Genomic DNA, 14,102 nt, shown 5'->3' on the forward strand with positions numbered 1-14,102 from the left:
CATATTTATAACAATGTGTGATGACTGTAGCAAACAGCCCTTGTTTCTGGATGTACATGGTCCGAGAAACAAGCGCTCTCTTGTATTGATTAAAATAGTTCCAACGAGTCCTGTATCCTTGTATCTCCTATTCTGGATTAGTGCCTTTTGGACAGTAGACTGTTCTGTAATTAAAATGTAGTATACTGCTTTTTTGTACAGTTTTGTTTTAATAAAACTTTTTTTTAATTTGTGTTTATTTTAGTATTGTACCTATTAGAGAATAAAATGTATAACTGAACAAAGGCTGGCCGGGATTTCTTTTGAGTAACCACAGTCATTCGGGAAGTGCCCAACCCTTCTGTCTTGCACATCCGTCCCTTCGTGCTCTAAGAACAGTCTAGCATCCCAGAGACAGGAGATCGCTGGGAAGGGGTTCAGGGAATGATCAGGCATCCCGTTCGAGGGAATGTCTGCCGGGAACCTGGCCCCTGCTGCCTCCAGTCTGCGCTCCCTTCGTGTCTGCCTGAATTCCCCAGGAGAAGCCGTGCCTTCCCGTAGCTTCCCCTCCGTGGTCCCCTCACCACAGGCCCCGTGCCCATGCCCTGAAATCACTAGGATGCTGGCCGCCCACGAGGCCCACAGCCCTTGTTTGCCGAGCCGCACCCTCCGCACCTCGCTTTCCTACGAAAGCCCTCTTTCCTGGGGCTTCACCTTCAGCAGTCAGTAACAACGTGAGAGAAAGCTGAAGCTTTGTTCTCTGCATTTCTTTAAGGCAAATGGTTGGGAGCAAATTCTTAAGCAGGACCGAAGGACCAGGTGCCCAAGCTCCCATCTCACCTGACAGGTTTACCAACTCCTCAGAGAAAAGGGAGCTGGGGTTTGTTTTCTCACACATGGTGTCTTCAAGCTTTGAGCTGTCTCCAAGCTTTAGGCTGCCAGTAGAGAGACGAGCAGGTCTGCAGAGGAGGGATGCCCAGGCCGTCACCACCCCATGCTGCTCCTGTTTGGGCCAGAACTGCTCCTTCCGGCTGTGCCCACAGCATACCATCCCTGCGCTCATCTAGAGTCCTCCAAACACGCTTGCCTGGAGGGAACCTCCTCCACCCCCCAGAGCTCCAGGGCCCCCAGCTGGTGGGCACTGCGCTCTAGTTCACGACCACGGGGCTCGGCCAGCAACAGGAAGCCCAGTGCAGGACCAACCAGCAAGCGAACGGACACAATGTGACCCCCCACTGGCACCATCTTAGGGTCTGAGCGACTAGAAATCCCACAGCCTCAGGCAAAGGAGATCTCATTGAGTTGCAAGAGGGTAAGTAGCCGCTCAAAAAACGAGATTTATCCTAGGAGCTAGATCCAGCTGAGATGCTTGCCTCGGAGCAGGACAGCTCCTGGCTGCCAAATTTCTGTCATTATTTGGCAGCGCTTATCTCTGAGAACAAGTCCTGGGCACTTATGAATATAAACAAGTCCCGCCAGGACGTGCTCTGACTGCTGGCCACCTCCCCATCAGCCCTCCTGGCGGCTGTGGTCCTTTCATTTGCAAGTACATTTTATCTCAGGCAAGGTGCTGGCAGAGTGACTCACCGATGTGGGGCCACCAGCATGCTGGGCTGACCACGTCCTCGCGGGGAGGGTGGGACCCTGGGGCCACCTCAGAAGGCCTGCTCCCCTCCCCAGTGCTGTTTGGGTCCTCGCTGGGTGCCACGTCCTGAGGATGCTGGCTTGAGGCAAGCAAGACCCCAAACTTTTGCCATCAGTTTCCACAACCTGTGGAGATGGGACCTGCTGGCACCCACTGCCTTAATCCTCCTCCCCTGAACCCCTTGCTGCAGAGGCTTTGAAGGTCTGCTCACCTGTGCGGCAGTGCAAGGAAGCCCTGCTCCCTGACTGCGGCGTCTGACATGGGGCACGGCACGCAGATCCAGGGGGACATGGAAGCCGAGGCCCAGAGCCGCGACATGCCTGCTCCAGAAAAGTGGCCTTCCACTGAGTTAGCCCAGAAGCTCAGGAAGTTTCTGTTGGTCCTTGGCTCCTGAAAGATATCTCAACTGACCCGCCACAAAACCACATACGTGACAAAGACTGCCGGGCCCGGGGGTGTGTGCTCAGGGGACCTGCTCCTGCCCTGAGCCTCCCCTCTTCCAGTCTCCATGCTGAAAAGCCCCGCCCCATCACTCAGAACCAGGCCACCCCGGCCCCTGGGGGACAGTCTGGAATGAGCTCAAACACCCCTGCCTTGGTGGGGAGAGGGGAAAGCACCAGGAGGACCACAGACGTATGCAGGAGATCATCTGGTTTTATTTAGAGGCTGTTGGTCATATGGTGGGAAGGCATATAAGGTACAAAATTACAGACGTTTAGTTCACTATACAATACAAATCATTAAGTCTTTACAGGTCATTACAGAGTCTTTGGATTTTTCTTAACTCCCATTTCACATGTAGGAAATCAACAATCCCCCAATCAAAATCACTTCCTTGTGTGAACCTGTCATATTTACAGAACTCCACACAGAGGCTCCAAAACGCCCCCAACACGATTAATGAGCAGCACGCAGAAGGCACGAAGGGTTCCTCCAAGAAGGGTGCACACAGGGACAAGGGGGTTGGGGTCTCAGGCTGCACAACCTGTCCTGGAGGTGAGGAGTGACAGACAGACAGATGGAGCGGCGACCCTGGGAGCTAGGAGGTGTGAGAGCAGGCAGGCCTCTGTCAAGGGTGGCTCATCTTAGCCCAGAAAACCTCCCAATGGTTTCACAGACAAGGGAGCTTAATCCAAGAGGAGGGAGAGGAAGGAAGGGGCAGGGGTGCTCCTAAGCCTTTCAGACTCCTCAGGGGCCATTCACAGCTCACTAAGCACACAGGGCCCTTCATGCCAGCCTCGCCAGCCCGACTCAGCCCCGCAGCTGGGCTTTCTCACCCTCCTGCTCCCTCTGGGCATCAGCCACCCCCACTGCCTCCCCCCACGGTCCCCTGGGGTCTGCAAAGCAGGGAGGCCCCGCCCAGCCTTGACCTGTCCTCAGGCAGCCTGGGGGCCCCACCACTCCTGCTGTCTTACTGAATCCCAGAGCCTGACTGGCTGACATTTAAACAGGTCTGTCAGCGAGGACAGAAGACAGAGGGAAGGGGGAGCCCCTCCCTCCCGCCCAAACACTCTCCAGCCACACCCTACCCCCAAAACCCTCAGGCCACTGCCCTGCCAGCAGCGCTGACAGATGAGGGTGCCTGGGGTGGCCTGTGTGTTGCCCTGGCCACGGGGACAGCTCACCAGGAGGACCAAGCAGGGGCCCAAACTCGCTTCATTCTGAGAAAACCCCAGGCGAGCCGGGGGCTACAGACTTGGGAGCAGCAACAGTTCTCGCGGGAGGAAGAACCACCTCTGCACACAGGGGCCCTGGCCACTGGCCCCCAGTCCCAACAGCACAAGGCCAAGGGCTCTAAGGAGATGCTGCCTCACTGGGTAGGGACACCAAGCCCCAGTGAGTGCGGGGCAGGGCTGGTAGGAGACGCTCAGGCAGAGGGAACTGGGGATGTTTGAAAGGCAGGCCCCGGGAGAAAGGGGGGTGAGGCCTCCAGGGACAACAGGGCGGGAAGGAGCTGACCCACATCACCCAAGGCTCCTCTCAGCCTCCGCAAGCTCCAGCCAAAAGTCTGCTCAGGGCAGTGGCCCTGCCGTCGTTTCACCCACTTTAGCTCAACCAGCAACAAAGTGAGTGCAGCCCCTCATCCCCCAGCTGACCACCCCAGGCCGGCTCTAAGAGGCTGTGACGCCCGTCGCGGGGCAGATGGGCCCCAGCAAGTACTGGGCTCCGTCCATGAGGATCACAAACACCCCGACCACTTTCTGGTTCCCCACATTGTCTCTGCAAGTGTGGGGTGCACAACTTTCTGCCCCTAGGCAGCTCACGGAGACTGGGAGCAAGGGCCGCCCTCCCAGGGACAGGAGGGTGTCCACAGAGGAGGATCTCACACTGGAGACGGATCTGAAGGAGAATGTCTATGTTGGGAAGGATGTTGCATAGAAAAGCTGACACAGAATTAAGAGCACTTAGTTCAGGCACACGCCTTGCCTGGCAGGGGTTCCCCCAGCAGACCAGTGGAGGACAGAAGGGAGCGCCAGGGGTGGGACCCCCAGCCTCCTGCAGACCTGGGGCTCTGCCAGCCCTGGCCCCGAGGGAAGGAGACAGGCTTCTTGTGGTGGAGGGCAAACCACCAGCCTGGGAGCTGCACCTGGGGAATGAGGAAGATGCCTTCTGCCCGGGTCAGGGCACCTGTCATGGGGGAGCCCCCCACCCCTCCCCAGAGCCCCCGGCCAGCTATCCGCTGGGGCAGCAGATGGGAGCAAGGGCACACCGGGCCAGGTCACTAAAACCTGCAGACTCCATGCCAGGCTGCTGTGCCCTGGGCGCGCGGAGGACTAGGTGGGCTGGGAGCCGCTTCTTGGGGACACAGAAAGAGCCGGGACAGGGAATCAGAGGCTGGGGCTCCCACACACTGGAAAAACCAGTAACTCTCCTTGGTTTCAGCCTGTTCACTGTGAGAACCCTTCCAGCTCCTAAGCTCGGAGTACTTGTTGAGACGAAGGGTGCGATCTTAGACTCCCGGGCCTGTCCCCCGTTCTAAATCGGGCCAGGGCAGCTTGGGGTGATGAGATCTTGTTCTGGGCGGGCGAGCCCATAGCCGGCAGAGCCTGCACGAGGCTCCATCCTGTCCTGCGGTGCCGGAGGCACAGGAGGAGCACGCAGGCCGCCTTCAAGTGAGGGGCTTCATGTTGCTAGAGAACCGAGTTTCGTTGTTCTTTTTTTTTTCAAGCTTTCTGGCTATCATTTTTAAGAGTCTAAACACGAGAACTGAAGAGGCAGCCTAGAATGCTGTGTGCAAACTCCAGCTCCAAGCTTCCATCCCCAACTACACGGTGTCCCCAAATCTTGCTCACAGCACAGGCCCAGTGGCTCCCATGATGACAGGCAGGGAGGCAGCCGAATGTTCGTCACCAGGCCACTGACCACCACCTTGGTAATTCGAGAAGCACTGATGGAAAAAGGGCTCAGGGCCAGGGCTGACTGGCCCATGGCTCCTAGAGGTCCCCAGGGGTGAACCCTGCCAGGCTGCAGCCCTGGGCTGAGCGGGCATCAGGGCACAGAACTGCCATGAAGCTCAACTGGTCTAAGGACCCTCCCAGACCCCGAACTGCACCAAGGAAGGCCGTGACGCCTCTGAACGCGGAAGCACAACCACCACCTCCTCCCGTTTTTGCTGTCAGCTGAGAGTAAGGCCACTTGTGCATCTGTGTTTAAGACACAGGGAGGAGATGAGTGTCCTCTGGCCCCTCCAGGAACCCCCATCCGAGGCAGCAGGCTGGCCGTTCCACAGCGGTCACGGAGGCCGGTGATGTGCAAGGTGGCCCTGGGCACCAGTGCTGAGCGGACGATTGTGGCTCGCGAACAATTTTAGATTTTGAAAAAATAAATATAAATAAATATATTCCAGGAACTCTGTGAAGGGAATAAATGGCAAAGAGAGAAAACTTTCCAGGTATAAAGACGCTGAAACACCCACAAAGACACCTCTAAGAAAGCCCACGGAAAGAAAGAGGGAAAGAAGGGGCAGGCCCGGGGCCCAGGCACTTAGAGGAGCCGGCACTTGGGGGTGTTGGGGGTAACTGGGGTGCAAGCCAGGACTTGAGGCGCTGGGGGCCACCTCCATAGAAGTGAAAAGGCACTAGTTAACAATTATGTTTTAAATTAAGAGGTTAACGGGGTCACCAGAATAGAACAAAGAGCAACAGCAGCCACGAGTGGGCAGCGCCAGGCCCAGGGAGACCACGGGACCTCACCCTGGGCTCCTGAAACCTTCCACCTGAGGTCCAGCTGAGATGCGCCCTCACCCCCTGGGGAGAGGGCGAAACGGGGCGGGGTGGGAGGGGTGGGTGGTCACCAGCCCCACATCACCGTGCAAAAAGCATTCCTGGCCTGTCTCCAGGGAGAGCAGCTGGAGGGCCCCCCAGGACTATCCCCACAAAGGCTTGGAGGGGCCCGGTGCCCTCTGCCCATCACCCCGGAAGGATGGGAGGCAACTGCCCCGCCACTCAGCTGGCCCAGGACTTGCGGTTCTCGGGGTTTCCGTGGCCGCGCTCGGCCCGCAGCGCCGTGCCCTCGGTCTTGGCCAGCGCTGCCGTCAGCGAGGCCAGGTTGGTGGCGGAGCCGGAGAGCAGGCCACTCTTGCGGGGCTCGGGGGCGCCCTGCAGACGGAGCCCGGCGCTGCGCCTCCGTCCCACGCCTGCTGCCCTGCGCACGCGGTCCGGCCTCACCAGCAACCCGTAGCCGGGGTTGCACTTGAAGTACTGCCTCCCGCCGATGGAGCCGTCATTCTTACCTGCAGAAAGAGAGGACGATGTGGAGGCGGTTCCCAGAGCCAAGGGACCCCCATATGCCCGAGGAGCTGTGCCCCATGGAAGGCATGGGGCCCGGGCAGTGCCTCCCGGCAGCACCGGTGGTCACTGCAGACAGACCTCAGCGGCCTCAGACACGGTCAAGGCCTGGCCACTTCTGATGCCCACGTGCCAAAGCAGAGCCCGCTCTTCCCCCTCGGCACTGACCGTTTTCAATCTGGACAGTCAAAATGCAAACCAAGCAAGGAGGTTGTGAGGTAGAATGATTATTTTTTCTAAATCTATTGGATGGAAACTGGCAGATTCCCAAACTGAAGCTAGAGAGATGTGCTTCCTGGTGGCTCAGTGGTAAATCCACCTGCCATGCAGGAGACTCGGGTTTGACCCCTGGGTCAGGAAGATCCCCTGGAGGAGGAACGGCAACTCACTCCAGGGTTCTTGCCTGGAGACTCCCACGCACAGAGGAGCCAGGCAGCTACGGTCCACGGGGCCGCAGACAGTAGGACCCAGCTGAGAAACTAGACAGCAGCAGCTAGTGAGCTGCCAACCTGGTGTGCCAAGGCACGGAGACGTTTCCTTCATACAAGCAAACAGAAAACGCTTTAGGTGAAGCACAGCACAAGGCAGGGGATGAGGACTGGGTCCCTGATCCCTACGTGTCCACCAAGCTTCCACTCAGGGAACAGCTGCCCTGCCTTGGGACACACTGGCAAGAGGGAGAAAGGCAATCAGGCGGGCAGAGCTCAGTGTGTTGGACGCAGAGAGCCCCGTGTCTCCTCAAGAGAAAGTACGTCCACACAAAACTTGGATGAGTACTCCCCGCTGCCTTACTCGCAACGGCCAAAAAGTGGAAGCAACCCAAATGTCTATCAGCTGACAAGTGGATAAGCACCACGGGGCACCTTACAACGGGGCCGCACGGGCCATAAAAAGGAGCAAGTGCCGACAGGCCGCAGCCAGCTGAGCCTGGGGCGCTCGAGAAGCGGGACAAGCCGGCCACGGAGGCTAGGGCCGCTGTGACTTCATGAATAGCGAAGTCCAGATTAGGACCTTTCATATCAATGTTGACAAACAGTATAGATTCATGGTTTACCTGGGGCTGGGGGAGGGGAGTGTCTTGCTAATCAACATACGGCTTCTTCTGAGGGGGGGATAAATCCATGGTAGGTCCGTCTAGTCAAGGCTATGTCTTTTCCTGTGGTCATGTATGGATGTGAGAGTTGGACTGGGAAGAAGGCTGAGCTCCGAAGAATTGATGCTTTTGAACTGTGGTGTTGGAGAAGACTCTTGAGAGTCCCTTGGACTGCAAGGAGATCCAACCAGTCCATTCTGAAGGAGATCAGCCCTGGGTGTTCTTTGGAAGGAATGATGCTAAAGCTGAAACTCCAGTACTTTGGCCACCTCATGCGAAGAGGTGACTCATTGGAAAAGACTCTGACGCTGGGAGGGATTGGGGGCAGGAGGAGAAGGGGACGACAGAGGATGAGATGGCTGGATGGCATCACGGACTCGATGGACGTGAGTCTGAGTGAACTCCGGGAGTTGGTGATGGACAGGGAGGCCAGGCGTGCTGCGATTCATGGGGTTGCAAAGAGTCGGACATGACTGAGCGACTGAACTGAACTGAAAACCCATTGTAAAATCAGGTTGCACAACTCTGGAAATATAGTACGAACTGCTGAACTGTACCCTTTAAACGTCTGGATTTTTTGTTATGTGAACTGCATCACAATAAAACTATTTCCAAAAAACAAACAAAAAAAAACCCTGCAGTTCATTTGCTATATACAATGTAGCTAGACCTAGGGGGCATTATGCTAAGCGAAATAAGTCAGATAGAGGAAGACAAATACTGCGTGTTATCTCTTAAGTGTGGAACTGAAAAAATAAAACAAAGGACTATAACAAAACAGAAGCAGACTCGCAGGTGCAGAGAACAAACTGATGGTTACCAGCTGGAAAGAGGGAAGCGGGAGGCCAAGACAGACGTCGGGGATTAACAGGCACAAGCTACTGTGTATAAAATAGGCTACCAGCATCCATCATATGGCACCTGGAATACAGCCAGTGTTTTATAATACCTTTAAATGGAGTATAATCTATAAAAATTTTGTATCACCAGTTTGTACACTGGAAACTAATACTGTAAATCAACTGTATCTCAGTTTTTAAAAAACAACAGGAAAGTAATTCTTTAAGCCCTGCCCTCAGTTTTTCTGCAAATGATGTCGTCTTGGCTTGGAGGTGAGCCGTTCTATACAGGAGACACCTCTCCTTCCGTCCTCCTGCTGGGGGCCCAGGAGCCTGGGGATGTCTGGGGAACACCTGAGGCGTCTGAGCCTCCACGCAGGCGTCAGACTTCGCAACCTGAGCTAGCACAGCACACAGAGCTGCTATGGCAGTTCAGACGCAGCTGTTTCTGGGACTAAAACCTAAACCCCAGGATTTAAATTCATTATCGAATTAATATTTAGTAGCTTTCAATGAATGTCTTAGGTTTCTGACAAATCTCTGCAAGTTATAAAAAGAGAGAGAATCTGACTCTTAAAACACTTAGGAGAGCCTTATCTAGCGAAAATTCCTGATTTTGAAAAGTGTTAACTGGGGGGCTCAGAGAGGTCAACGATGTGCCCAAGGGCATACAGCAGGTGCTAGGCAGCGCCCACTTTTCAGCTAGACTGCAGTGGGCATGGGGGCAGGCACCTGTCCCAAACTAGCATCACTCACCTGAAGGTAAGTCCAGCTCCACTCCAACCCAGGTGCCCTCCTGAAAGTCGGTGGGCCCCACGTATCTCACGACGCCCGTCTTGTTGGTGCCCACCGTCACGTATTCTCCTTCCTTGAGCCACTCTGGGACCTCACTGGCTTCTTCCGAATCTGAGGAGACTTCCAGCTTTCCCAGGGCCTGAACCCCAGCGCCACCATCCCCCAGGTCCCCCGAGGCCGGTGGGTCCTCCGCTGTCCCTAAGGGGCCGCCGGGGTCCCCGCCAAGCATGCGCGTGAACGACTTCAGCTCCGAGGTCCGCACCTTCTGGATCCTGAACGGAGAGGCGGGAGCAGGCGGCTGGAACCGGGGCTCTGAGGGCGGCGGTGGCCTGGAGACGTTGGGCTCTGGGCCGGGGACTGGCCTCCCCTGGGGCTGGGTGTCCTCTGGCTTCTGGGAGGCGGCAGGGTAGCTCCTGCTCGCCTGGTTGGGTGGTGGTGGCGGGCCTGCTGCCTGGTTCTGCTTCTCTGCAGACGCCCCGGCTGGAGCCAGGGCTGCACCGCTGCCTGGTGTCTTTCCCTCCACCGAGGCGGCCGGGGGCTCGAGGGCGGCCAGGCCGGGGCCCGGAGGGGTCGAGGCCATGGCATCCAGACCCAGGCCACAGGCGTCCGACAGGGTGGCGGTGGAGACACTGTGCGAGAAGTAGCCGCTGGATGCTTCGCTCAGGGGGCTGGGGGGCCCATCCCCACCCTCGGGGGCCGGGGAGGTGGGTGTCACTCTCGGGGGCCCATCACAGGTCTTGGGCACAGGGGTGGCTGGCGGGGCCACAGGCATGCTGGGGGCCACGTGCAGCCCCCCATTCTCCCGCTGAGCCTGGAAAGGGGAGAGTTCAAAGTTAGGCATTCCTCCCGAAAGCCTCAAGGCCAATCCTGCTGTTGGAGACAGACAGCTCTGATGGTGGAACTCGAGTGGCCTTGCAGCAGGGCGGAAGGTTCCCACATCAGCTTTCCGTGCGACCTCTGAGCACGGATAACAGACGCCAACAGGCTGCAAGCCACTGCTGCCCCTCCCTGCCCTGACCCGGGCTGAGCAAGGCAGCCCCGAGTGCCCCTCATTGCCACCCCCTTCCATAAAGCACAGCTCCTATAGCTGCCTATGATAGTATGGTTTCTAGTTAAGAATTACACATTTGGTCTGAAATGTCTTTTTTGGTAGAGAACTCCTAAAACACCTGGGGTTTCCCAAATGCTATGAAGGTTTCCTGATACTCATAACAAGCCCCTTACGACCACATCTAAGTTTATGTTAAGGGGGGTGACTTTTGGAAAACTCCCAAGGGAGGGGCTGGTTGCCAAGGGGACCAATCACATGACTAGAAGGGTGTACATTTCCATCCCATCCCTGACCTCTGGGAAGGGGCTGGAGGCTGACTCACTCACCAGTGGCCAACGCTTTAATCAACCATGCCTATGTAATGACCTCCACAAAACCCCCATAAGAACAGGGTTTGGAGAGCTTCTGGGCAGGAGAACACGTGCCGATGGGGGCAGAGCCCAGTGCCAAGAGAACACGGCAGCGCCTTGCCCTCCCCTGCAGGTGTCTCCCACCTGGCTGCTCCTATGTTACATCCCTGTCTAATAAGCTGATAGTCTAGTAAGTAAAATACTTCTCTTGGGTCCGCTCCAGCAAATTCACTGAACCTGAGGGAGGGATCAGGGGATCCTCTGGTCTGGAGCCCGTGGGACCTGGTTCTGAAGTGGGGGCAGTCTTGTGGGGCGGAGCCCTCAAGCTGCGGGGATCGGATGCTGTCACCAGGTAGACAGGGTCAGGGCGGAGTTAACTGTGGGACACCCCTGCCTGGTGGTGGGAACGATGACGCGGGGCTGCAGCTGGGCAGTGTGGTACAAGACGGGCAGGAGAGCCTTCACATAAAACACGGCACATGTGAACGCCCAGCTCCCTCTTACACCTCCTGCACTCAGGCCCGGAGCTCCGCTCTCTTGGGAACGGACCCCCCAACCAGCACCAACTTCCTGGGGACGCTGAGAGGATAGTTGGAGGCCAGCAGAGCACGCTGCTCCTGCAGAACTGAAACGGTGGCCTCCGCAAGGGATCCAGACATGCCAGAGCACAGCTCGGCAGGAAGCAACAACCCCGAGGCCTGCGGGGCCAGGAGGCACGGCAAGAGGAGGGACAGAGGCTGCCTGCAGGCTGCACCCTTCCCCTGAGAGGCTGTCTTTCGAGACGGTGCTCAAGGCTGGTCCCACGGCCCGCGTCAGGGTCACCGATCCTGGAGACTCATGGGCCGAGGAGCAGCCAGCCCAGCGAGCAGGGCTGAGGCCAGAGCTGCGCTGGGCTTCCCGCCTCTCAGCCCTGGGTCTGACTCACTCCAGCAGAGCTCCACGGGCCCTGCCGCGCTCTCGGGTGTTCCTGCCGTGGTAACTGCAGCCACCGGAGAAGGCGGCAGATTATCTTTCTGTTCCTGATGCACCATGACAGGGAATGGGAGACGGAGTGGGAAGCGGGCTGTGGGGCGAGAAGGGTGCTGCTCAGAAAAAGAAATATGTTCTCAATATTTACGGAAAGATTATTTATCTTACAGGAATGGCCATTTTCCATTTGAAATACAGGATTTATTTGAACTGGGAAACAGCTGAGATCTATAAGTCTCTTACAGTTACTTGGCTTAACTCAGCAGTTTGATAAATCATGCATTTTCACGTGAATTGTCATTTATATTCCTGTCTCTGGAGGCCCTCCTTCCCCCACAAGGCACACTCTCAGGGTACGAAATTAACGGCACCTCTTGAGATTAACAACCCATTTTTGTGATGGATCTCTGGGCTGCAAAATTTACTAAATCCAGTAGATCAATAACTGTCACCAGCATAAATACTCTAAAAGACGAGGCAATCCTTCAATCATTTTTCTTTTGCAACTTGTACATGTTTTATTTATCCTTTTCTATTCTATTTTTAGTCTCACTGACCAGGCAGGGAAGAATACACAGCAAAATTTAGGAGACTCTGAAGTCTGAACAGTAACCATGGTTCTGACACAGTCCGCAGTTCCCTGCTCCCTGGGGATAAAGCCGTCCCCCAGTTGCAGGATCTGCTGAGGGAAAGACTTAGTCCTGAGGAGTGGACGGCCCAGGGACAGTGCCTCAGAGCCCCATCAGCTTCTGCCCCATCAGCTTTCACTGTGTCCTCTGATGTGGGCCAGGAAGGACTTACTTTACGACAAGGCCCAGAGAGGCTATTCACCCAAAGCCTCCAGTAAGGGAAAAGCCGGGGATCAGAGGTCAGATCCATAGCGACAGGAAAGAGGAGACGGTGGGGGCGGGGGGGCTGGAAGGTGAGCTCTGATTACCCCGGTTCTTGGTTCTTTCCCGCTGAGCCAAGCGCAGCTCTGATCCTTCCGCTTTGGCACTGTGGGTTCCCACTCAATTGGAGTTGCTATGTGAGTGGGAATCTCCCTACCTCTCTAGGTCACAGTTTAGCATAGACATTCCTAAGGCTGCCGGAAAGCCTGGATCTGGGCAAACCCTCAGGGAAGCACCCTTGTGTAAGGGTCTGCCTTTGCCCCACTGGCCTGGGAGCCCCAGTTCTGCCTTGAGAAATCATTAACCCGACTCATGGGGGCGGGGGCAGCTCTACCTTTGGTTAAATTCGTGAACACCTAAGATTGAAATGGGCCGTGCAGAAAGGAGTGAACTCTTGGACATCGGAATTATCTTTCAAATTATTTGGCCTCTTTTGCTCCTGTTTTCAGAGAAGGCAATGGCAACCCACTCCAGTCCTCTTGCCTGGAAAACCCCATGGACAGAGGAGCCTGGTAGGGCTTTGGTCCACGGGGTCACTAAGAGTCGGACACGACTGAACGACTTAACTTTCACTTTTCACTTTCATGCATTGGAGAAGGAAATGGCAACCCACTCTAGTGTCCTTCCCTGGAGAATCCCAGGGACAGGGGAGCCTGGTAGGCTGCTGTCTATGGGGTCGCACAGAGTTGGACACGACTGAAGTGATTTAGCAGCAGCAGCAGCAGCTCCTGTTTTAATAAATAAAAAACTTCCTATGGAAGACACAGCATCTCCTCAGAGGATGAACAGCACAGTGGGAGAAAATAGATTTGCTATTCATAAGATGAGAAGTGCTGTTCATCTGTGGGAGATCATAAGAGATGATTTTCTCCCCCAACTTAGCGTCAGTCTTTTCACGCTGATATCATGAATCAGAATAAAATGTAAAACTGAGAATTAAGCCAACACTTGGGATAAGGAGATGGTTCTGTTTATAGAAATCGCCTCTGCCTAGCAGTGGGCTATTAAAACAGCAGACTACATTAGCAGTCAAGCACCTAAGAGTTTAGCAATCATATGATTAACAAGTTGAAAATAGAAAAGTATAACAAGCAAAACAGAGAGGGAGAAGACAGTGACCTACATTATAGTTCATTATCGAGACGGGAATGCTAAAATTAAAAGCCATGGGTGTGGACTCCACAGTTGCAGCACTGGGGCCACCCACCGTATGTGGGACAGCCACAGAGAAGGCACCACCCGGCCCGACCAACTCACCTCAGCCATCCTGGGCGACCCGACGTCCGCAAGGGCCGACTGCACCATGATTCGGGGCACGGGCTGAGGAAACAAGGGAGCGAGTGGGCTCGGGGGAGCAGGGCAGACAGAACCAGAGAAGCCTTCCTCTGAACAGATGGGAGAGCTGTCAGGAGGACCCACCCAGAGGGAACTTCTATAGCTTGTAGGGATTCTGACAAGTCACTGCCTGGCAGGGCTGCCAGGGGCTGGGCAGGGGTGCTGTACTGGAAATATACAAAGCCAGGAGCAGAGTCAGTGGCCCAGCCCCAGCGACACCGGACACGGGCTAAAGACAGTAAGGAGTTGGAGGTGCTCTCTTTCCTTGCGCACGGCATGTGTTAGCCAGGGGCTATATCTGTACATGGAGCTCTCTGGGTGGCTCAGTGGTAAAGAACCCACCTACCAATGCAGCAGACGTGGGTTTGA

The 14,102-nt window shown here is 55.8% G+C and overlaps 1 protein-coding gene across 2 annotated transcripts in view; it reads right to left on the reverse strand.

Annotated features, from left to right (window-relative positions):
- Positions 1-2,260: 2,260 nt before the first annotated feature.
- Positions 2,261-14,102, reverse strand: part of KIF13B (kinesin family member 13B) — a 204,888-nt gene continuing 193,046 nt past the window's right edge. Inside the window, exons 38-40 of one of the 2 annotated variants that reach the window (XR_011254392.1) lie at positions 13,656-13,783; positions 9,100-9,949; positions 2,261-6,356 (exon numbers count right to left, since the gene is read on the reverse strand). Coding sequence is in view for 1 of the 2 variants with exons in the window: in XM_069576709.1 (XP_069432810.1) it covers positions 6,070-6,356; positions 9,100-9,949; positions 13,656-13,718 (1,200 nt within the window). In the remaining variant the exon portion in view is untranslated. The remainder of the gene's footprint in view (positions 6,357-9,099; positions 9,950-13,655; positions 13,784-14,102) is intronic. The other variant, XM_069576709.1, reaches the window with a different exon arrangement.

The sequence above is a fragment of the Ovis canadensis genome, chromosome 2 (genome assembly GCF_042477335.2).
Source record: "Ovis canadensis isolate MfBH-ARS-UI-01 breed Bighorn chromosome 2, ARS-UI_OviCan_v2, whole genome shotgun sequence".
Lineage (NCBI taxonomy): Eukaryota > Metazoa > Chordata > Mammalia > Artiodactyla > Bovidae > Ovis > Ovis canadensis.